At 40.9% G+C, this 25,268-nt stretch overlaps 3 protein-coding genes across 3 annotated transcripts; all 3 read right to left on the reverse strand.

Annotated features, from left to right (window-relative positions):
• Window positions 1–310: 310 nt before the first annotated feature.
• Window positions 311–1,726, reverse strand: LOC133977904 (E3 ubiquitin-protein ligase TRIM39-like). Its single transcript, XM_062416204.1, has one exon. It carries the CDS (start codon window positions 1,703–1,705, stop codon window positions 311–313), a length of 1,395 nt encoding a protein of 464 aa, XP_062272188.1. The 5' UTR covers window positions 1,706–1,726.
• Window positions 1,727–4,124: 2,398 nt separating this feature from the next.
• Window positions 4,125–5,519, reverse strand: LOC133978000 (zinc-binding protein A33-like). The gene has a single exon (XM_062416317.1). The coding sequence runs from the start codon at window positions 5,517–5,519 to the stop codon at window positions 4,125–4,127; it is 1,395 nt and encodes a 464-aa protein (XP_062272301.1).
• Window positions 5,520–7,931: 2,412 nt separating this feature from the next.
• Window positions 7,932–22,203, reverse strand: LOC133976754 (nuclear factor 7, brain-like). The gene is made up of 3 exons (XM_062414958.1): window positions 22,056–22,203; window positions 13,821–13,980; window positions 7,932–9,087 (listed from the first exon to the last, which is right to left on the reverse strand). The coding sequence occupies exons 1-3, from the start codon at window positions 22,201–22,203 to the stop codon at window positions 7,932–7,934; spliced, it is 1,464 nt and encodes a 487-aa protein (XP_062270942.1).
• Between the last annotated feature and the right edge of the window lie 3,065 nt (window positions 22,204–25,268).

Raw genomic sequence — 25,268 nt, forward strand, 5'->3', positions numbered from 1 at the left:
AACAAGTGTGTCCAAAAACAACAACAACAACTCTCCACCTAAACAGACCCACCATTCTGTCCAGGCTGAACCATATTCATCACACATATAACAGGTAAACTACAATGCTACTTGTATCAGTGAACATTGTTTACACAGACTCATCATCAACAGTATAGTCCTCACAATAAGACAATAAAAACATATATAAACACTAAAGATTATTGAATATATAATCATTCTGTAGTAGTTTAGTTGTGCAGAATTTCTAGGAGACAAGTTTGATATACATGAATACACTCCTTTATCCTTTATGTCCAAACTACAGACATCAGACCTGTTGTTTAGTCACAGAGACCTTCAGTGGAGAAAAGGTCAGTGGGAAAGTATCTACAGTGAGAATGAATGGAAACATTGTGTCAGTGAAAGTGTGTGTGAAGGTGTGTATGTGTGTGTTAGTATCAGGATCAGAGAACGACAGATTTCCTCTGTTCCAGTCCAGATTCACTCTGATCCTCTGGAGCTTCTTCTTCACTGGGAGATCAGTAGGGGGAGCTGGTGGTGAAGATGCTGAATATTTATCATTATAGAACTCTATTCTCCATAATCCAGACTGTATGTTTCCCTTCCTCTGAACAGACTCTGATAACACACCCAGTTCCCAAAATGTATTGTTTCCAACCTCGACATCCCAGCTGTGAGTCCCTGAGTTAAAACCTTTAGAGGCCACGACAAAGTAATAATCACGAAACCTTTCTGGATTATCAGGAAGCTGCTGTATCTTTCCTTCACATCTCACACTGGTCAGATCTTCAGACAGGATGAGTCTTGGACCAGCAGTGTTTGGATCCAGAATGACAGGAGTGTAGGAGACCATCTCCTTCATGTTGTTCCAGATGTTGAAGGCCAGGTTGCCCAGGTGTTTGGCCTGGTCTATCAGAGCTCCTGAGGGCAGCTGTGGATCATCCAGCAGGGGGCAGCGCTGGACTCTTTCCACTGCAGCCTTGTAGTTGTTCAGGAATGAGACGTTTTCAGCTCTCAGCTCCTCCTCTGTGGCTCTGACTGTGTGTGAAAGAGCTGCTATCTCTCTGCTCAGAGCCTCCATCTTCTCCTTCATCATCTGACTCTTCTGCTCTTCTTCCTCCCTCAGAGCAGCCATCCTGGCCTCCTCTTCCTCTTCTAGAAACTGGTGAAGCTTCTTAAACTGATCCTTAATCGGCCTTTCTGTGTTTTGGGCCTGGACCTTAATGTGTTCTGCTATTTGATCAAACTTCACTTTAACTTCTTTACATACCCTAAACTTCTCGTTTAAGGGCTTCAGAGTTTCCTCAAGTTCCTTCTTGTGTTGTTGTGCAGCTTCATCGATGGGTCTGAATCTGTGGTTGGTGTGTTTTTCTGAATCTCTGCAGACGACACACACTGGCTGCTGATGGTCCAGACAGAAGAGTTTGAGTTTCTCAGAGTGCAGACTGCAGAGATCCTCTGAAGCTCTCTGATCTCTGTCCTGTAATAAGGACTCACACAGGTTCTTTAACGCCAGGTTACGCAGTGGTTCTTCCTTAGAAGATCTTCTCTTACAAACTGGACACTCATGTGTTGGTTTCTCTCTCCACCAGCTCTTCAGACAGTCTTTACAGAAGCTGTGGCTACATGACAGAATAACAGGATCTATGAAGACGTCACGACAGACCGGACAGCAGAGATCCTTCTCTGATCTGGAAGCCATTTAATCTCTGAGTGAAGCTGAAAACACAGCAGACATAAAGTACAGTCAGTCATGGCTCCCCTCCCTCCTCTACTAACTTCACTGACATTTACTTTCAGTGTGACTCCAGTTTTTAGTCAAACTCACCTTCAGTGTGTGGAGAGTCAGCAGGTTGAAGCAGCAGAGTTCTAGTTTTCCACTTTTCTCTCCTGTAGCTGTACTCACTCAGAGGAAGTTGTTAGTTTGGTCTGAAGGTGAATCTGATCTGTGTCTCTTTTTCACTCTGTGTGTCTCTTTAGAGACCAACAATAAACTGTTTCCTGGTTTGTCTCAGGTGAGTCAGGTGAGGGGCGGAGCTTTGCCATCAAAGTAACACAGGTTGTGTTTCATACCAAAGTATTTACTCATTACTTAGGGGGAAATGGGGACTGCTGTTGCACCAACTTTATTTAAACAGATCTTTAGGTTGAATAATGAGAGTCAAAATGTAACTTAGTAAAATCTCTGGAATATTCCTCTGAACAGATCTCATGGAATACTTTATGTGAAGGGCAACATGAAATATTGTAGATGAAGGGTAATATCTATTGTAAGGTGTACCATGGAATAATGTATGTTCAGTCATCTAATATTAAAGGGTTATTATAGAATATCATAGAAAAAGGAACCACAGAATATTGTTGGGAAGTTGTGCCAGTGATACTGTTTGAGAAATTTACAATAGAAAACTGTATGTTAGGACTACCAAGGAAAAGTTTAAGAAAGTGGTATCTTGAAATATTCTGGGACATGGGAACACTAGCATATTTAAGCTAATGGGGAAAACTGGAATGTCTGCTATGGAATATCATAGAAAAGGAGCAACATAAAAGTGTGTAGACAGTGGGTAACATTTATTGACTGTATATAAACATGGACATTATGACAGCCCCCCAAAAGTGAATCCAAAATATCTGGATCACCCCCTGGTGGCCGGCTGCAGTAAAGGCCTCCATGTTTCAAATGGGACATGAAACAAACTACAAAAAGGACACGTAAGAATAAATTCATGTCCTTTTATCTCATTTTTGTCACAGTAATGTTTGTCTTTCACTCCAAAGCTTATAGTTAGGGCCGGCAAGGCTTGTCCTGGACCTACTCGTAGTTTATGCTGCTATAGGCTTAGACTGCCGGGGGACTCCTACTCCCATGATGCAATGAGCTCCTCTCTCCTCTCTCTCTCTCTCTATCCATCCATCTATATCCATTAACATTCATGTACTATTAATGCATCAATAACCTAAACTTCTTCCCCGGAGTTGTCTGTGCTTTCTCGTCTCACAGGTAATCTGGGCCTGTAGACGTCCGGATGACAGATTCCAGTCCCGGACCTTCTAGCTTCAATGTTTATTTTCAATGTGCTTTTCTCTTCTCTCTACCCCAACTGATCGAGGCAGATGGCCGCCCACTTTGAGCCTGGTTCTGCCTGAGATTTCTTCCTGTTAAAAGGGAGTTTTTTCTTGCCATTGTCGCTAAGTGCTTGCTCATGTGGGAATGTTGGGTCTCTTTAAATTAAACCTGGAGAGTACGGTTTAGACCTGCTCTATTTGTAAAGTGCCTTGAGATGACTTTGTTGTGATTTGGCGCTATGCAAATAAAGATTGATTGATTGATTGACTCCTGTATTCTGCGCCCCTCCCCCGCTTTTTTCTATCTTTCTGTTTCTACCTGATTCATTTTCTCCTTCATAAGGTCCTGAGGGGGTTTCGTTGCCTGGCTACTATGGCTGATTCCCTATAAGCTTCCCCACAACGCAGTAAGCAAGTTGAAGAACTTCGCACATAAATCATTTTTCCTAATAAATCTTTTAAACACATCGTCTTGATGGGGTGGTCATTGCTAGTGAAACAGCTGCTAACTCACTAATCTGGCTTCATGGTTCAGGCTCCTGGACTTTGTTTCATCTTAAAGTGGCCGTGCAGGTGTCACATGACACATCAGGTATGAAGTCAAACATCTTACTAGCAGATGATTAAACAGTGTGTTTGAGGAAGATTAACCACAGTATTAAGAAAGGTGATAAGAGGGAGACTCAGACACTTGTTCAATTACTAAAAAGATGATTTATTCCAACCAGCGTAAACAAACCAAGTGTGTCCAAAAAAAAGAAAGAACAAGCCATTTAAGATAAGTTCAATTTGTTTAACTCAGGAAAACTCAACAACTCTCCACCTATAACAGGTAAACTACAATGCTACTTGTATCAGTGAACATTGTTTAGACAGACACATCATCCTCAGTATAGTCCCCACAATAAGACAATAAAAACATATATAAACACTAAAGATTATTGACTATATAATCATGCTGTAGTAGTTTAGTTGTGCAGAATTTCTAGGAGACAGGTTTGATATACATGAATACACTCCTTTATCCTTTATGTCCAAACTACAGACATCTATCAGACCTGTTGTTTAGTCACAGAGACTTTCAGTGGAGAAAATGTCAGCGGGATTTTTTGTAAAGTGTAAATGTATGGAAACAGTGTGTCAGTGAAAGTGTGTTTGAAGGTGTGTATGTGTGTGTTAGTATCAGGATCAGAGAACGACAGATTTCCTCTGTTCCAGTCCAGATTCACTCTGATCCTCTGGAGCTTCTTCTTCACTGGGAGATCAGTAGGGGGAGCTGGTGGTGAAGATGCTGAATATTTATCATTATAGAACTCTATTCTCCATAATCCAGACTGTATGTCTCCCTTCCTCTGAACAGACTCTGATAACACACCCAGTTCCCACAATGTATTGTTTCCAACCTCGACATCCCAGCTGTGAGTCCCTGAGTTAAAACCTTTAGAGGCCACAACAAAGTAATAATCACGAAACCTCTCTGGATTATCAGGAAGCTGCTGTATCTTTCCTTCACATCTCACACTGGTCAGATCTTCAGACAGGATGAGTCTTGGACCAGCAGTGTTTGGATCCAGAATGACAGGAGTGTAGGAGACCATCTCCTTCATGTTGTTCCAGATGTTGAAGGCCAGGTTGCCCAGGTGTTTGGCCTGGTCTATCAGAGCTCCTGAGGGCATCTGTGGATCATCCAGCAGGGGGCAGCGCTGGAGTCTTTCCACTGCAGCCTTGTAGTTGTTCAGGAATGAGACGTTTTCAGCTCTCAGCTCCTCCTCTGTGGCTCTGACTGTGTGTGAAAGAGCTGCTATCTCTCTGCTCAGAGCCTCCATCTTCTCCTTCATCATCTGACTCTTCTGCTCCTCTTCCTCCCTCAGAGCAGCCATCCTGGCCTCCTCTTCCTCTTCTAGAAACTGGTGAAGCTTCTTAAACTGATCCTTAATCGGCCTTTCTGTGTTTTGGGCCTGGACCTTAATGTGTTCTGCTATTTGATCAAACTTCACTTTAACTTCTTTACAAACCCTAAACTTCTCGTTTAAGGGCTTCAGAGTTTCCTCAAGTTCCTTCTTGTGTTGTGGTGCAGCTTCATCGATGGGTCTGAATCTGTGGTTGGTGTGTTTTTCTGAATCTCTGCAGACGACACACACTGGCTGCTGATGGTCCAGACAGAAGAGTTTGAGTTTCTCAGAGTGCAGACTGCAGAGATCCTCTGAAGCTCTCTGATCTCTGTCCTGTAAGAAGGACTCACACAGGTTCTTTAACGCCAGGTTACGCAGTGGTTTTTCCTTAGAAGATCTTCTCTTACAAACTGGACACTCACGTGTTGGGTTCTCTCTCCACCAGCTCTTCAGACAGTCTTTACAGAAGCTGTGGCTACATGACAGAATAACAGGATCTATGAAGACGTCACGACAGACCGGACAGCAGAGATCCTCCTCTGATCTGGAAGCCATTTAGTCTCTGAGTGAAGCTGAAAACACAGCAGACAGAAAGTACAGTCAGTCATGGTTCCCCTCCCTCCTCTACTACTTCACTGACATTTACTTTCAGTGTGACTCCAGTTTTTAGTCAAACTCACCTTCAGTGTGTGGAGAGTCAGCAGGTTGAAGCAGCAGAGTTCTAGTTTTCCACTTTTCTCTCCTGTAGCTGTACTCACTCAGAGGAAGTTGTTAGTTTGGTCTGAAGGTGAATCTGAGTCTGTTTTTCAGTCTGTGTGTCTCTTTAGAGACCAACAATAAACTGTTTCCTGGTTTGTCTCAGGTGAGTCAGGTGAGGGGCGGAGCTTTGCCATCAAAGTAACACAGGTTGTGTTTCATACCAAAGTATTTACTCATTACTTAGGGGGAAATGGGGACTGCTGTTGCACCAACTTTATTTAAACAGATCTTTAGGTTGAATAATGAGAGTCAAAATGTAACTTAGTAAAATCTCTGGAATATTCCTCTGAACAGATCTCATGGAATACTTTATGTGAAGGGCAACATGAAATATTGTAGATGAAGGGTAATATCTATTGTAATGTGTACCATGGAATAATGTATGTTCAGTCATCTAATATTAAAGGGTTATTATAGAATATCATAGAAAAAGGAACCACAGAATATTGTTGGGAAGTTGTGCCAGTGATACTGTTTGAGAAATTTACAATAGAAAACTGTATGTTAGGACTACCAAGGAAAAGTTTAAGAAAGTGGTATCTTGAAATATTCTGGGACATGGGAACACTAGCATATTTAAGCTAATGGGGAAAACTGGAATGTCTGCTATGGAATAGCATAGAAAAGGAGCAACATAAAAGTGTGTAGACAGTGGGTAACATTTATTGACTGTATATAAACATGGACATTATGACAGCCCCCCAAAAGTGAATCCAAAATATCTGGATCACCCCCTGGTGGCCGGCTGCAGTAAAGGCCTCCATGTTTCAAATGGGACATGAAACAAACTACAAAAAGGACACGTAAGAATAAATTCATGTCCTTTTATCTCATTTTTGTCACAGTAATGTTTGTCTTTCACTCCAAAGCTTATAGTTAGGGCCGGCCAGGCTTGTCCTGGACCAGCTCCTAGTTTATGCTGCTATAGGCTTAGACTGCCGGGGGACTCCTACTCCCATGATGCACTGAGCTCCTCTCTCCTCTCTCTCTCTCTATCCATCCATCTATATCCATTAACATTCATGTACTATTAATGCATCAATAACCTAAACTTCTTCCCCGGAGTTGTCTGTGCTTTCTCGTCTCACAGGTAATCTGGGCCTGTAGACGTCCGGATGACAGATTCCAGTCCCGGACCTTCTAGCTTCAATGTTTATTTTCAATGTGCTTCTCTCTTCTCTCTACCCCAACCGGTCGAGGCAGATGGCCGCCCACTTTGAGCCTGGTTCTGCCTGAGGTTTCTTCCTGTTAAAGGGGAGTTTTTTCTTGCCATTGTCGCTAAGTGCTTGCTCATGTGGGAATGTTGGGTCTCTTTAAATTAAACCTGGAGAGTACGGTTTAGAACCTGCTCTATGTGTAAAGTGCCTTGAGATGACTTTGTTGTGATTTGGCGCTATACAAATAAAGATTGATTGATTGATTGACTGACTACTGTATTCTGCGCCCCTCCCCCGCTTTTTTCTATCTTTCTGTTTCTACCTGATTCATTTTCTCCTTCATAAGGTCCTGAGGGGGTTTCGTTGCCTGGCTACTATGGCTGATTCCCTATAAGCTTCCCCACAACGCAGTCAGCAAGTTGAAGAACTTCGCACATAAATCATTTTTCCTAATAAATCTTTTAAACACATCGTCTTGATGGGGTGGTCATTGCTAGTGAAACAGCTGCTAACTCACTAATCTGGCTTCATGGTTCAGGCTCCTGGACTTTGTTTCATCTTAAAGTGGCCGTGCAGGTGTCACATGACACATCAGGTATGAAGTCAAACATCTTAGTAGCAGATGATTAAACAGTGTGTTTGAGGAAGATTAACCACAGTATTAAGAAAGGTGATAAGAGGGAGACTCAGACACTTGTTCAATTACTAAAAAGATGATTTATTCCAACCAGCGTAACCAAACCAAGTGTGTCCAAAAAAAAAAGAAAGAACAAGCCAGTTAAGATAAGTTCAATTTGTTTAACTCAGGAAAACTCAACAACTCTCCCCCTATAACAGGTAAACAATGCTACTTGTATCAGTGAACATTGTTTAGACAGACACATCATCCTCAGTATAGTCCCCACAATAAGACAATAAAAACATATATAAACACTAAAGATTATTGACTATATAATCATGCTGTAGTAGTTTAGTTGTGCAGAATTTCTAGGAGACAGGTTTGTACATACATGAAGACACACATCCTTTATGTCCAAACTACAGACATCTATCAGACCTGTTGTTTAGTCACAGAGACTTTCAGTGGAGAAAAGGTCAGTGGGATTTTTTGTAAAGTGTAAATGTATGGAAACAGTGTGTCAGTGAAAGTGTGTTTGAAGGTGTGTATGTGTGTGTTAGTATCAGGATTAGAGAACGACAGATTTCCTCTGTTCCAGTCCAGATTAACTCTGATCTTCTGGAGCTTCTTCTTCACTGACAGAAAAGTGCGGGGAGCTGGTGGTGACCATGCTGACAATTTATCATCATAGAACCCTATTGTCCATAATCCAGACTGTATGTCTCCCTTCCTCTGAACAGACTCTGATGACACACCCAGTTCCCACAATGTATTGTCTCCAACCTCGACATCCCAGCTGTGAGTCCCTGAGTTAAAGCTCTCAGAGCCCAGGACAGAGTAGGCATCAAACCTCTCTGGATTATCAGGAAGCTGCTGTTTCTGTCCTCCTCCTCTCACACTGGTCAGATCTTCAGACAGGATGAGTTCTGGAGCAGCAGTGTTTGGATCCAGAATAACAGGAGTGTAGGAGACCATCTCCTTCATGTTGTTCCAGATGTTGAAGGCCAGGTTGCCCAGGTGTTTGGCCTGGTCTATCAGAGCTCCTGAGGGCAGCTGTGGATCATCCAGCAGGGGGCAGCGCTGGACTCTTTCCACTGCAGCCTTGTAGTTGTTCAGGAATGAGACGTCTTCAGCTCTCAGCTCCTCCTCTGTGGCTCTGACTGTGTGTGAAAGAGCTGCTATCTCTCTGCTCAGAGCCTCCATCTTCTCCTTCATCATCTGACTCTTCTGCTCCTCTTCCTCCCTCAGAGCAGCCACCCTGGCCTCCTCTTCCTCTTCTAGAAACTGGTGAAGCTTCTTAAACTGCTCCTTAATCTGCCTCTCTGTGTGTTGGGCCTGGACCTTCATGTGTTTTGATGTTTGATCAAACTTAACTTTAACTTCTTCACAAACCTTTAACTTCTCCTTTAAGGGCTTCAGAGTTTCCTCAAGTTCCTTCTTGTGTTGTGGTGCAGCTTCATCGATGGGTCTGAATCTGTGGTTGGTGTGTTTTTCTGAATCTCTGCAGACGAGACACACTGGCTGCTGATGGTCCAGACAGAAGAGTTTGAGTTTCTCAGAGTGCAGACTGCAGAGATCCTCCTCTGATCTGGAAGCCATTTAGTCTCTGAGTGAAGCTGAAAACACAGCAGACAGAAAGTACAGTCAGTCATGGCTCCCCTCCCTCCTCTACTAACTTCACTGACATTACTTTCAGTGTGACTCCAGTTTTTAGTCAAACTCACCTTCAGTGTGTGGAGAGTCAGCAGGTTGAAGCAGCAGAGTTCTAGTTTTCCACTTTTCTCTCCTGTAGCTGTACTCACTCAGAGGAAGTTGTTAGTTTGGTCTGAAGGTGAATCTGAGTCTGTTTTTCAGTCTGTGTGTCTCTTTAGAGACCAACAATAAACTGTTTCCTGGTTTGTCTCAGGTGAGTCAGGTGAGGGGCGGAGCTTTGTCTGATCTCTTCTGATAAATGTTGTAGCTTCACAGTAACACAGGGTGTGTTTCATTCCTGCACTCAAACATAAACAAACCATCATGTTTAAAGATCACAGACTAACAGGTTTTACCTGATTTCATCTGTACCATACAGAACATCATGACCTTCCCAAAACAAAAGGACAGTACCAACACTTATAAGAAATGACGGCACACTGATGAATTTGTTGTGGCGCCCTCTGGTGGCACCAACAGTGTTTACTGCCACACCCAGCAAGTCTTGCAGCATCAGATCGTTGCTGCTTTTGCTGCTTCAGCTTCTGACAGTTTAACTTTGTGTTTTTAAGGAGCCAGTCAGGTCTCTCTCCTGCATTTTGTACTCAGTCAATATTTTAGTCAGTTTACAAAGGATGCAGACTGAAGCAACAATACTTTACTTACTCCCTTCACACTGAATGAGCATAAACACAAACATGTACAATTAAGGCAAAAATATTCATATATTTGAGCACATTCTTATAATCCCTGAAATCCCAAAGTGTCTGAAGAACAGTCCACAAAACAGCAAAATACCCAAATTAAAAACTCTATTGCTGGTTTTCCCTTTTACATATAATCCAGTTAAATTCTTCCACCTACAATAAAGTTAGGTTTGTTTTCAGTTTAAATAATAACCCAAAAAAAGGCATGATTAAAAAAGACAATTTTACTCACAGTAGTCGGTCAGTCTGAAGGTGAATCTGATGCTCTGTTTTTCAGTCTGTGTGTCTCTTTAGAGACCAACAATAAACTGTTTCCTGGTTTGTCTCAGGTGAGTCAGGTGAGGGGCGGAGCTTTGTCAGATCTCTTCTGATAAATGTTGTAGCTTCACAGTAACACAGGGTGTGTTTCATTCCTGCACTCAAACATAAACAAACCATCAAGTTTAATGACAGCAGACTAACAGGTTTTACCTGATTTAATCTGTACAGTACAGAACATCACGACCTGCATGAAGCTTATAAAATAAACTCTCATTCAGAGGAAAAGTTCTGTTCAGCTGTTAGTGTGAAAACTTTACAGAAACTATAGAAACACAAAGGAGTGAATATTGTTCTGGATGATTTATTTAAGATTTGAGATATTTCCCAAAACAAAAAGGACAGTACCAACACTTATAAGAAATGACGGCACACTGATGAACTTGTTGTGGCGCCCTCTGGTGGCACCGACAGTGTTTACTGCCACACCCAGCAAGTCTTGCAGCATCAGATCGTTGCTGCTTTGCAGCTTCAGCTTGTGACAGTTTGACTTTTTGTGTTTTTAAGGAGCCAGTCAGGTCTCTCTCCTGCATTTTGTACTCAGTCAATAGTTTAGTCAGTTTACAAAGGATGCAGACTGAAGCAACAATACTTTACTTACTCCCTTCACACTGAATGAACATAAACCAACAAGGTAAAAGATCACGGACTAACAGGTTTTATCTGTACAGTACAGACCATCATGATATGCACACACATAAAATCTGAAAGCAAAAATATTCATATATTTGAGCAAATTCGTATAATCCCCAAAATCCCAGTGTTTGAAGAATAGTCCACAAAAAAACAAAATATTTCAATAAAAAATGATATTATTTATTTTCCCTTTCAAATATAATTCAGTAAAGTTTTTCCAACTAAAATAAAGTTAAAAAAGGCCTCAATATAAAAAACTAATTTACTCACAGAAGGTCTGATGTGTCTGAAGTCAGTCTGACGGTGAATCTGATCTGTGTCTGTTTTTCAGTCTGCGTGTTTCTTTAGAGAGAAGGAATAACAAACTGTTTCCTGGTTTGTCTCAGGGGAGTCAGGTGAGGGGCGGAGCTTTGTCAGATCTCTTCTGATAAATGTTGTAGCTTCACAGTAACACAGGGTGTGTTTCATACCAAAGGATTTACTCATTACTCAGAGGGAAATGGGGACGGCTGTTGCACCAACACTCACTCTCTCTGACTCTCTGTGTCTGTCGCACTTTTTATCAGTTTGATGTTTCATTATGTGTTTTTCTTTCAGCTTGGAGTCTTTCAATCTATCGCTTACTAAATGCACAAACTAAAATAAGTCAAAAGTAAAGCAAATTAAGTTAAATTGTCAAAGTGTCATATTTAAATAATGCAAATGTATCTACAGTAAGATAGTCGAGTTTATGATTTGAAGAGACTATTTTCATTGTGTTTTGTGTTTTGTTAAAAATATATTTTTTTGTTTTTCTATGATAGTTTGCTTGCTAGCTCTTTTGAAATGTCTGTATGAAATGTAATTTATTGTGTTACTGTCAAAATTTCATTTGTGCATATTAAAAAATTCTATCTAATATTGCAAAAAATATATAAAAAAGATCAAATGCTCTTTAAGAAATACATATTGTAACCCGAGGAGTTATAAGTTCAAGTCAAAGATGTATTAAATATTCAGGACTCACATGATACATGAATATATCAAATAAACATGAAATTAGTGATTGTTTTAAACAATATTTCATTACCCATACTCATGCAATCAGCACAAATTATACTTTACAACAACTGCAAACTTATACTTCAGTATAAAAAATTATTGCATTGCAACCCTGGATGCACAGAAAACAAACAGGAAATACATTAATTGAGTTGGATTGGGTGTGTTGCGTCATATTTTTATCATTTTGTGCAGGTCTGGTTGGCCAACATTCATTTAAAGAATCATTAAAATGCTTTAGTCGACCTCTGTATGTTCATATGTGGACTATGGAGCTTTCTTTGCAATGGTGCTTTTACTGTGATCAGTGGACTGTCGATAATTGTCAAATTAATCACAGCAGGCTGCAGTCACCGCTTGTTAATGGTAATAGTTTGATAAACAGTTGTTCTAATAGGAAACATAGGTTGGTATAAGAGCATGGTTTCAGTTCAGTTATTGTCCACAAATATCCACTGGCCTTTATTTTACTATTAATGAAGCAGTTACATGTCGAATTGACCACATACAGACCCTTGAGCAAGTTGTTGCATAAACCATGTGAGATCAGGGAGAAAGGGATGAAAAAAGTAGCATTATGCAACAACTGCATCACACTTAGCTTTATTTTATTACAGTTCTGCATTTTTAGTTAATATGAGAAATCCAGAAAAGCTTGCAGCAAGAGAAATAACAAAGATTTTGGTTTTCCTTCGTCCAACTGCTCCTGTGGTTACCAACCCTTATCCCTGTTGTCTCCACCTCCTTTATAAAACAGCTCACACACACACACACACACACACACACACACACACACACACACACACACACACACACACACACACACACACACACAGGTTTCTCTCTCTTCAAGTATTGCTTTTCTACTTTTTTCATCCCTTTCTCCCTGATCTCACATGGTTTATTTGATTGACAGAAGTACTTCTCATAATCTGTTTGTGTCTCTCTCTCTCTCTTTCTCTGATAGAAATGTCAGGTCAAAGGTCAACAACTACAAAGAGTCTATTCTGCCAAACACAACTGAATGCAGCCTGAAAAACCTGAAACACATGTAGGAGCAGAAACATAAACTGAGGCTCCAAAAAAAAAAAGAAAAAAAAAAAGAAAGGTTTGATCAGAAGCAGGAGAGCTGGGTCCAAACCACCAAAAATTGGACAATCTCTAAATACTATTTGTATAGAAATGTTCAAATCACATTTACAAAGTGCTTTACAAAAACAAACGGACACTAAGCGCATTATAAAAACCCAAGTACAGTACAATTGTATAAAAACATAATAAAATGACTGAAAAGCAGTGTGTGTTTTAACAGTGATTTAAAGAATGAGACAGAGCTGGGAGCCCTGACTGCAGAGGCTCTTTCCTCTTTTATCAATCTGGACCCTGAAACAACAAGAAGTGACACATCCAATGATCTCAAGGAGTGGGAGGACAACAAGAGATCTGATAGATAGCTTGGGGACTCTCAAGGTACTTAAAGCAATCAATAAAATCTTCAAATCTATCCTAAAAGCACGGAAAAAGCAGGTAGACAGTGAAAGAAGCCAGGATCAATGAAATGTGATCAAGTTAAAATCCAGTCAGCAGAATTTCGGATGAGCAGAATTACAATCATCCAATCTACTAGTTATGAAAGCATGAAAGCACTCTGCAGGCCAGAGTTATTCCTCCCTTATACTCCCTCCTCCTCCTCTGCTCCCATCCTTCCTTCCTCCACCCTACATGACCACAGACCAGGTCAGGGAATTAAGGAAGATTCACCCCAGGAAGGCAGCTGGCCCAGACAAGGTGTGTCCGAGGCTATTGAAAGTCTGTGCTGCTGAACTAGAAGGAACCACTGCAGCATGCCTTCAACCTTAGCCTGCAACTTCGGAAGGTGCCCACCCTCTGATATCCTCTACCTTCTGCATCGGGTTACCAGACAGACCTGACAAGTAGTGAGGGTGAACTGGGAACATCTGGGGGAGGCCACCGTCCAGAGCCTCCGTCCCCAGGGAGGTTGAAGACATGGAATCCGAGTGGACCATGTTCAGGACCTAGGTTGGGGAGGCGGCTGTTCAGAACTCGAGCCAGAAGATCGTCGGTGCCTGTTGGGGCAAAAACCAGAGAACGTAAAGGAGGCTGTCAAACTGAAAAAGAAAGCCTTCAGGGCCTGGCTGGCTCCTGAAGCAGCAGACGCCAAAATGCGGCAGCTGTGGTTATATTGACTATATTTGTCTTTTTTTCCCTCTTTTATAGGCCTAGTTATTACAGTCTTGGTTTTGTTTTTGGTGAATAAAACCTTATTTCTAACCTGCACTCCTGTCTCCTCATTACCTCACTGCATGTTCCCAACCACAACTCTGTGTTTTTTTGTCTAAAACCAAACTGGAATTGAAAATATTATTTTCATGAATAAAAACAAGCACTTGATCTGCTACAATCTTTTCTAAAAACCTTCACTATGGGAGCTTAGAAACAGGCCTGATATCGTTAAGATCAGAAGGATCAAGAGACAGCTTTTTTAAACTTGGTGAAGAAGAGCAGTTTAAAAAATATTCAGGAACAGAACCTGTCAACAGAAAGGAATTTAACATTTGCAGAATGGAGAGGGAAACTGTAGTAAAGGCTCTACAGTAATCTTTTAGACATTTTAAAAGGAAGAATATCAAGTTGAGGCTTTTATTCTCATTATCATATCATTCAGAGAGGATGCAGGAATTGGATTGAATGTGCACAGAGAAACTGCACAGGGCTTCTCAACTGTAATCACAGAATCAGAGAGAAATGCAACTTCTAATAACTGAGACGTTCTGTGAAAAGAAAGAAATACATTTATTGCATTTCTCAGAGGTGGTGACTAGTACCTGCACGTCCCCAAGGGAGGATCAATGACACTGCTCATTATACTGAAGATCATTTTGGGGTTGAATTTATTGTATCCAATTAGAGCAGCAAAGTAAGAAGATCTAGAATAATAAAACTTCTGCTGTCAAAGTCTTAAAGTTCCACATGAACTGCGAGTTTAGATGATTTTAAATGATAATCGAGTCGCCTCACCATCAATTCCACCGGAAAAAAACCCAAAGCTATCTGAAAAGTCATTTTGGCCATGTTCACAGTAGTATTAATGGATTCCTTTTTTATAGACAGACTTGTTTCATTGTTCACATGATTGAACAAGTCCTCTGTATGCTAGATGTCCTTCACTGGTACATGTTGTGTCTCTGATGCTTCTGTCCTCTTACTCTGTCTTCTCTGATCTGCTGCAGCTTAAAGTCCTCCGCTTCTTGATGGAAATAAGGTCGGACCAAAACAAAATAATTCCTCATTGGCGATTGCCCAATAACATTTATTCAGGGCCAATTCTGATACCGATTATTATTAAGTCAAAGAGACCGATAACCAATATTCAGTTGTAGTACATGTAAAAACTTTTGTGCCAAATTTAACAGCAATACAAACCCCAACCAACTAACATTAGTGAGTTTTAGGCTGATGGCTTTTCTTAACTTCTGAAAAAGATGAAAAGAAAAATGATCCATGAAAAGTCTCGCAAACTTTTTAAAAAATCGGTCAGACAATAAAAACATGGCGATGCCATTAACATGAAATCTAAGCCAATTATGGGTTTTGCATCAGTCAGAATCAGTCGACCCCTTGTACTCAGTGCAAAACCTGGAACATAGATGGGACACATATCTTGTTCCTTCTCTAGTCTACAAATCCATGAGTGGTTCAATGAAGCAAACAGGCTTCTTATAGACTTTTGGCGCTTTTCCACTATACAGTTCTAGCAATACTCGACTCAGTTTTTTCTGCTCCTCCATCAGGGATAGTACCTGGTACCTGGTGCTTTTTTAGTACCTACTCTGCTGAGGTTCCAAGCGAGCCGAGCCGATACTAAATGTGACGTCAACAGACTGCCGGCCACTGATTGGTCAGAGAGTCAGTGGAAGAGTCATGAGCCGTCCCACACAAGAATCAAACCCGGCATTTTTAAATACCAACAACAGCGTTACAGTGATTGGTTTCTCTTCTCTTGCTTTGTGTGAGACAGAAAGCCTCATACAGCAGCAGGAAGGAAGGAAGGAAGGAAGGAAGGAAGGAACTTGCTTTGTGTGAGACAGAAAGCCTCATACAGCAGCAAGTACACCATCGCCTCCATGTCCTCCATTGTTTATGTGTTTGTGTCGCATAGAAAACAAAGTCACGGCAGTTTAATGCAGCCGTTGCTATGACAACCCCGCCCATGTTGAGGAGGTACTATAGTAACGGAAAAGGTTCCTGATACCAAACCAAGTAGAGTCGAGCCGAGTAGAGCTAGAACTGTATAGTGGAAAAGCTCCATTAGGTTTGAGAATTTCAAGTCCAAAGTCGAGCAGAGTATTTGTTCTGTACTGTTTGATACGTTTTTAAACAGATATCAGGGCAACAAGCCAGACAAACTGCAGGACTTTTGCCTTTTACTGTTATATATTTAAACAAGAAGAATAACAGACACCTACGTTCTACACTGTGAAACTGATGACTACTTTGATTTTGTCGGCCGACCTTTTGTATGCCATGAATTAAAGTATTTGAGCCTTTCAACAGAGCCGGAGTCAGACAGAGCAGAGAGGAAGAAAGAGAAGCAGAGGAGACATGACCTGCTGCCTCAAGGCCAACACACTTCAGACTCAATGCTTTGAATACAAAAAGGATATTTATAAACGCTTTTCACCGCTACCTAGTGGATGGCTTATGTGCCCCATGTAGTTAGATAAGAGCTCTTATACTTCTGTCAGTATTAATGCAATCAGTGATTTCTCTTTTCAGTTTAATGACACACTTGAAGAGAGGGAATATTTCAAAAAACACAGAAATTGCCACAATAATGTCTGATTATACCTCATAAAACTGGATTACTGGTGTACATGTAAACATATTTAGTGAGTCATTTATCAGATATATTGTCACAAGGACCGTTAAGGGTTTCTTCCACTTGTCGATGACTTGTCTTTTTGACTTCGTTGATTCTGAATTGTAGTTGACGAACATTAACCGACTGGGTTGTTCATGAAAACCCACCACATCACAACTAATGGAAAACAACTAGAGGAGTCTTAATGTGTCTTTATTGTCAAGGTATGTTCACATATACACAGACTGTGACTCAACAATCTACAGAGAAATACACAAGGAATACCTCTACTGGTGAAACTGTTGCTGTGAACCGTAAAAGGGTTAAGCAATAGTGTAAAGAAGTGATGAGTTCACTGTTTCACTGTCCTCTGAAATGAGGCCAACGTGGAAGTAACTTAAAACTGCATTCTATCAAAAGGCCACCAGGGGGCGACCGTTTTGGTGTCAAAAGGACTTCCGTCTCTATACAAGTCAATGGAGAATTCACCAACTTCTCACTTGATTTCTAACCTCAGTAAACGATTTTAAAATGTGTTTATGGTCCCAATCGCTAGTTTAAAGCCTTCTTCAATGCAGTATGATGTTCATTTGGGACATTTTGGCCTCCCTGATTTTATATGTGACGATAAAGCAGGGTATGCATTAGGGCGTGGCTACGTGGTGATTGACAGGTTGATTGGTTCACAGGTTCAGGAGGGCGCCTCTTGCGCCTCCTGATGCCCATATAAGTAGAATCCCTGTTTTTATTTTTCCCAGCATGCACCTGAAATGTTCAAGATGGCGCTGCTCAGATCCGATACTATTGGCCTCCGAGCAGCAGTCCACAAACCAATGGGTGACGTCACGGATGGTACGTCCATTTCTTATATACAGTCTATGGTCAAAACCTACCTGTTCAGCCTGGCTTTTGATTAAGAATTGAATTGTTTATAGTCTTTTTTTAAATCTATTTTAACTGTATATTTGTTTATTTTTCTACTTTCTATTTTGCTACTTTTATTAATATCATTCTTCAAGTTTTATCTTCTTATCAACTTTATTTGTCTGTTTATTTTGTCGTTTAATCTTTAGGTTAAAAGAACCTAGTTTCGAGAACCTAGTTTTAGTCAAGCTTTTATTAAACTTCATTTTTTCATCTTCAACTTTTAATAAACCATTCCACCTCTCTATTATTTTACTTTTTGAATTATTTTATCACAATACAACTGAAAAAGCCCGGTCTCCCCTGTTCTCCAACCTTGATCTAAAAGTAACTGGTCGGCATTTAAAGATCAGAGAGGCATGTTGGAGCTAGGCCATTTACTGATTTATAAGCATAGAGTAACATTTTTTAAAATAAATCCTTAAAAACGTACGTGGAGCCAGTGAAGGGAAGCTACCACGGGGGAAAGAAATGTACTCTCGCTTTAATGTTCCTGTTAAAAGACGAGCTGCTGCATTTTGACCTTTGATAAAAGCCTCAGCTGGAAAAAAGCTTCACTTCACAACTGAATTTATCTGTTGGTCCAATTTAAAATCACTGTCCATCATCACACCCAGATTTTTGACTGTGGGTTTTACATCTGAACTAAGAGAGCTCAGGTCCATAAGAGGGGCAACACAGGAACTACTGGGTCCAAAAATCAAGATGTTTTATTTTCATTGAAACTTAAAAAGTTTAAGGCCATCCAAGCTTTAATGTCCTTAACCCTCCTGTTGTCCTCGAGTCAAGGAAGGAAGGGAGGGAAGAAGGAAGGGAGGAAGGGAGGAACAAAAGGATGGAAGGGAGGAAGAAGGAAGGAAAGGAGGCAGGGAGGAAGGAAGGGAGGGAGGGAGAAAGGAAGGAAGAAGGAAGCAAGGAAGGAAGGAAGGAAGGGAGGAACAAAAGGATGGAAGGGAGGAAGAAGGAAGGAAAGGAGGGAGGGAGGAAGGAAGGGAGGGAGGGAGAAAGGAATGAAGAAGGAAGCAGGGAAGGAAGGAAGGAAAGAAGCAAGGGAGGAAGGAAAGGAAGGAAGGAAAGGAGGATGGAAGAAAGGGGGATGGAGGAAGGAAAGAAGGAAGGGAGGAAAGAGAGAGGAAGAAAAGAAAGAGAGGAGGGAGGGAGGAAGGAATAGTTAAAACAGTCTGGGTCAATTTGACCTGGGAGGATGAAACAAAGATAAGACAGTCCAACAAAGGTTGTAAGGTGCCATTTTGCTTCAGGGGCAGATACATTTTATACAGGCATATGTTGTATATATATTATTATTATATACATATATGTTTGGACCTCACTACGGAAACCAATGTAAGGGAGTGTGTTTGGTTATTAATAATGATCAATAGGGACGAGAACAGAGGGGATTATGGGATTTATAGTTCAGTCTGATTTGACCGTAGTCCGAGGGGGAGAAAAAGTGAAAGAGACCCCTTGGTGCTTTTTCCTTTGTTTGAGGAAAACAAACTCAAGGCTCACATATAGGCCTCTTCACAAGGCTTCTGTCTTTTAATGTCGGTCTCTCATGAACACAATAGCCCTTGTGCTCTCAATTCAGCCTCACAGTAAAGCCAAGGCCCAACATATATTAGCTATACTTATATTGTTAGTTTTTTATTATGTGCATAAATAAAATGCCGGGAGATATTTGTGGACAGTAAACATCGACTAAAATTGAAATGAATGTGTAGAACAGGAGAGAGGAAACCCTGCAGCACAGCACAGACACTACACACTGGACTCAGAGAAAGGCTCTACTGCACATTTCATCATCTTCGAGGCAGCGCTGGGATTATCTACTTCCCATCGCACTGTTATACACAGCCGCAGGAAGTAGCGGTGCTGGGGGAGCTGCAGCTTCCAGGTGGCCCATTTTTCCATTTTCAGAAAAAATGTGTTCAGATAGTGGAGAGGGACGCTGAACTCATATGAAATAATGCACAAAACACTGCTGGGTTGAAGATAAAAATGTAATATTGTACAATAACATACAAACAAAGTCTGGTGATTGATTGTTTAAAGACTATTTGGGCGAACTGTACACTGTGCATCATTTTCTTTATGTATTATTTAACTATTAAAAACATGAAAAGTTACAATGGTTAGAAAATAATGAGCAGTTCATACATGTCTCTGCATTTATAGCAATAAAAAAGGATTTACAAAGTGTGAACTTGTTACATAAATCTGTTTTTTTTCCTCCTCTGCATTACAGTGAACAAGCCTCAGTTGACCCAGTAACTTTCTTTGATATGTAAAAATATGGTTGCAAAAGAAGATGTTTTATAATTCAGCAGCAGACAGTACAGTACAGTTGTTTCTTTCTTTTTTTTTGTTTCTGCTGCTTGTTTCAAAGCTGTGTCATCTCACATTTTAAGAAGTTTTTGGCCTAAATCTGATTTTTCTGATGCATTTCAACCTTGTGTCTCCAACTCTGAAACTCACATCTTCCTTTAAAGTATAAAGGACTAAAACTGTTTTTTATCTCTAAGCAAATATGTTTAGTTTTCTCTTATTGCATCTTTTTATACTTAATTGTCATTTAACCATCTTCTCTTGTTGTTTGTTTTCATATTTATAGTAAAAAATAACAATTCTTTTGATCTAAGTAGTAAATCTGATCCGTCGAAGATTTGTGTATTTGTGTTCGCTTGATGTTGTTGGTGTGTATTATTTTCCTCCTTCCTCATACTTTAAATATTTATATTCTACTTTTTGTGATATTCTGTTATTTATATCTTGTTCTGATGTTGGATATTAATTTCCCAAAAGTCCCAAAACATTAGGTGAATGTGTAGAAATGCTGCCTGCAAATCAAAAGAGGCTGAACTGAATACACTGAATATTAATATAGAGCTGGAGATGTCCAAGCAAGTTGAAAATGTTCAGGGTTTGGGGTCCAATGGTCAACATTTCAAAATGTGGAGCAGGTGGACCCAATTGCATGAGACTGCAAACAGGGCTGGAGAAAAATTAAATGTATTCGGATGGAACGAATTAAAATTGGCGAGACCTGATGAAGACTGGACAGAAAACTAAGACTGTTTTGTCTGTTGTCACTGTCTTTCTATATTGGTGTTGCATGTTTGTGTTTGCAATGGAGCTGCTGATAAAGTATCTACCTATCCCCTTTATAGACTTTAAGGAATTAAAAACCTAACTGCTAATAAAAATATCCACACATATCCCACTACTGTCACGGAGTGGAAGTGGAGCAGGAGAACGTGAAATTGAAGAATGTACTTTATTGGCCAACACGGGAAAGCCAAACAGAGACAAGTACAACAGAGACTGACCTGAAAACCAAAACCTATATAGACACAAGAGGTGATTACAAACAGGACACAGGTGAAGCACATGAGGAAATCAACTAAGGCGGGAAACCACAGGTAATAAAGATAACAGAAACAAAAGGAGAAAACATTTCAAAAATAAAACAGAGAGCACGATTAGATCTTTAAACCTTCCCTTTGCTTCCTTGACTTTAAGTTTAATACCGAGCTACCCGTGTTAGTCATATCAGAAACAATAAAATGTTGCTTGAGTTGGTCACACCGCTAAACTTGTGTCTGTTCCTTACTGCTCAGGCACAGGTTGTAAAATATGGTGTAAAACTACTCAGAGTGGGTCATCATGCTGCCGAGATGTTAGAGAAGCTTTCAGCTAGATATCAATGAGCTGTTCCAGATGTTGACGTACTAGTTTGGTGATTAGCGTCAGGTCCGTCTCCCTCAGTAACCGTCACAGCAGACAGCAGCTTTTTGTCCATGTGAAGCCACCATAGCTCAACTCTGCTCCACATATTTCACACCTGACAACATTATCCTTTACTTTCTGGAAGCTTTTAAACCACGCTGGACTTTAGTGTGTCTTCGTCTGCATCATGTTCCCTCCAGTCAGCTAGCTAGCAGGATAACTTACTACCATCATGTTCCCTCCAGTCAGCTAGCTAGCAGGCTAACTTACTACCATCATGTTCCCTCCAGTCAGCTAGCTAGCAGGATAACTTACTACCATCATGTTCCCTCCAGTCAGCTAGCTAGCAAGATAACTTACTACCGAGGCAAAGTAGCCGAGGGCAGCAGTAAACATTCACACAAGAAGCTTAGAGCTCCTCCTAGTGGCTGAAAGTAGCTGTTAATGAACCCGAATACTAGACTACACAACTCAGTGACTCAATGCAGCAAGACATCATGGACGTCACAGTTAGTCCACCAATGATTATTATCCAAAAAAACAACCACAAAAAAAGACCACAGTTCAAAGCTCGAAGTAAGTCCCCCTGAACGATTATTTAATTTATTTGGTTTTAATGACACATACAAACTGGACAATCATGTGTTGGTTTCTGTCTCCACCAGCTCTTCAGACAGTCTTTACAGAAGCTGTGGCTACATGACAGAACAACAGGATCTCTAAAGACCTCATAACAGACTGGACAGCAGAAATCCTCCTCTGATCTGGAAGCCATTTAGTCTCTGAGTGAAGCTGAAAACACAGCAGACAGAAAGTACAGTCAGTCATGGCTCCCCTCCCTCCTCTACTAACTTCACTGACATTTACTTTCAGTGTGACTCCAGTTTTTAGTCAAACTCACCTTTATTTATTCCAGTTGTTGTTGCTAGCTGATATCAATGGTTATTATTCCAGTTGTTGTTGCTAGCTGATATCAATGGAGGCTTATTCCAGTTGTTGTTGCTAGCTGATATCAATGGTTATTATTCCAGTTGTTGTTACTAGCTGATATCAATGGAGGCTTATTCCAGTTGTTGTTGCTAGCTGATATCAATGGAGGCAATGGAGGACGTCAAACATCAGTCCTTGGACAGAGGACCAAACCAAACTCTTAATTAATCTCTGGGGAGATGGCTCTGTTCAAGCCAAGCTCGAGGGTTTCTTGTTGTTGTCGCAATTATATGACATCACACAATACACGCTATATGACGCCTCTGATCCAACGACGTTGCCACAGCAACCTGTCAGATTGGTCATTAATGTGGCCCAGTCTGAACAGAGCCAAATCCCATTTGGACACTTGCTAAAAACAGTGTGGACAGTCAGGCCTAACAATTTTTGAGAAGGAATCAGATTTTAATCAGATTTGCCTGCAGTCTGAACACAGCCTTAGAAACTCATGAATAAAGCACTCTGATGCCAAGTGTATGGATTTTTAGAAAGACATGATTAATTAGTGAAAAGTGAAAAGAAAAAAAAACTTTCTTTACTATAAGTTTATGATGTTTTTTGGGGCCTGAGGCAGTTGCCGACCTTTGCCTAATAATAATAATGTCTGCCTGCGGTGGGCATCAAACCTGTGGCCTTTATAACAATGATACCTCACTATGATAAAATAGAATCACACTGACAGCCTCATTTTACAGATTACTGTCAGAGCACAAAGCCACCGAGGTGTGAACGGCTCAGCTGTGCACTGACAAAGCGAGGCAGCTCTCCAGGTGCTCGGCTCACCTGCAGTGACTCCGGCGGCGGAAGGGAGCGAGACGGAGAGAACAGGATTACTCTCTTTCATGCTGTGAAGTTGGAAGTTAAATATTTTGGCCGTGTTGCCCCCGCTGTTGCTCTCAGTGGCCTCGGAGCGAGCCGTTTCCTCCTCGCTCACCGGAACAAATCAGAGCGCAGCTGCAGCACATGACAGCAATCATCACCGTGACCTCGTCCATCCTCAGCAGGCAGCGAGGAAACACGAGTCCGACTCCTTCCTCAGAACCTTAGAGGATAAATCGTGTTTGGATCGTGTTCTCTCTGTTTTCTTCCAGCAGAAGAAACTACTTTAACCGTCATGTCGTCCTCCCAGGTCAAATTGACTGTTCCTTCTTTCCTCCCTCCTTCTCTCTTTCTTTCCTTCTCTCTCTCTTTCCACCCTCCATCCCCCTTTCTTCCTTCCTTCTGTCCTTCCTCCCCCCCCTCCTTCTTTCCTTCCCTAATTCCTTCCTTTCCTCCCCCCTACCTTCCTCCCTTCCTTCTTTCCTTTGTCCTTCTTTCCTTCCTTCCTCTTTTTCTTCCTCCCTTCCTTCCTTCCTTCCTTCCTTCCTTCCTTCCTTCCTTCCTTCCTCCCTTCCTCCTTTCCTTCCTTCTTCCTCCCTTCCTCCCTTTCTTCCTTCTACCTCCCTTCCTTCCTTCTTTCTTTCCTCCCTCGCTCCTACCTTCCTTCCTCCCTTCCATCCTTCCTTCCTTCCTTCCTTCCTCCCTTCCTCCCTCCTTTCCTCCCTTATTCCTTCCTTCTTCCTCCTTTCCTTCCTTCCTCCCTACCTCCCTTCCTTCCTTCTTCCTCCCTTCCTTCCTTCCTTGACTCGAGGACAACAGGAGGGTTTTTATTGTTCCAGATGTTTCTTCATGTTCATCAGGTTATGTGAGTTAATTTACAGAAGCTTTCAACACATTTACATTCAATTTATATAATATTATAATTACATTATTCATTAAAAACACATTTCAACGTACACTCTGAAACAATAATGCTTCCTGATGAAGTTAGAAGTGATTTATAGTTTAAATATGATTCAACCTTGTTTGTGGAGCAGCAGCAGTAAAGCCTCTGCAGCATCTCAGTGAAAACATCTAAACATGTCAATAAAATAAAATATATTCTGGACCTCAAAGTGCTGAGTGAAGTTTAGAAAGAATGAAAGAACAAAGACATCAGTCGTCCTGTTGTCTGTCCTCCTGATGCTGCTGATGTGGGAGGAGGAGGGGGGGGGGGGATATAGTTTTATATGAGTTACACATGAAAAGACAGTGTATGTGAACATAAGGAAGGGAGGAAGGAAAGGATGGAGGGAAGGATCGAGGAAATAAGGAAGGAAGGAGGGAGGGAGAAAGGAAAAGAGGAAGGGAGGAAGGAAGGAAAGAAGGACAGAGGAAAGAAGGAAGGGAGGAAGGTAGGGGAGGATAGAAAAAGAGAAGGAGGGAGGGAGGAAGGACAGAGGAAAGAAGGAAGGGAGGAAGGTAGGGGGAGGATAGAAAAAGAGAGGGAGGGAGGGAGGAAGGACAGACGGAAGGAAGGAAGGGAGGATAGAAGGAACAGTGAAAACAGACGGGGTCAATTTGACCCGGGAGACACTAAGGTTAAAGACATATAGATGATGTCAGTGTTATTTATTCTATATTTAATGAGGAAGTCTCATCGAGATTCAGATCTGCTTTCTGAGAGAAACATTCATAACAAAACAATGAATTACTTTCTCTTATATTATACTTACTAGTAGATCAGTTCATTGTTGGTTTAGTTTCAAACATGAAAATTGAAGAAAATATAGAAAGAAATCCCAATCCAAATGACTTAAGAATCATGAACAGAGATATGATAAATAAATGAGGTATATATATAATAATAATAATAATAATAATAATAATAATAATACCATAAATTATAAAACACTACATGAAATCCAGACTGTCAGATCTTTCATCGCCTTCTCTCTTCAGTCTCTGAGCATTTTGAGACAAAAATAACTTCTTTTTTTTTACATAGTTAAGTTAAATTATTGATCATAAATCAATTGAATTATAAAACAA

The sequence above is a fragment of the Scomber scombrus genome, chromosome 3 (genome assembly GCF_963691925.1).
Source record: "Scomber scombrus chromosome 3, fScoSco1.1, whole genome shotgun sequence".
NCBI lineage: Eukaryota > Metazoa > Chordata > Actinopteri > Scombriformes > Scombridae > Scomber > Scomber scombrus.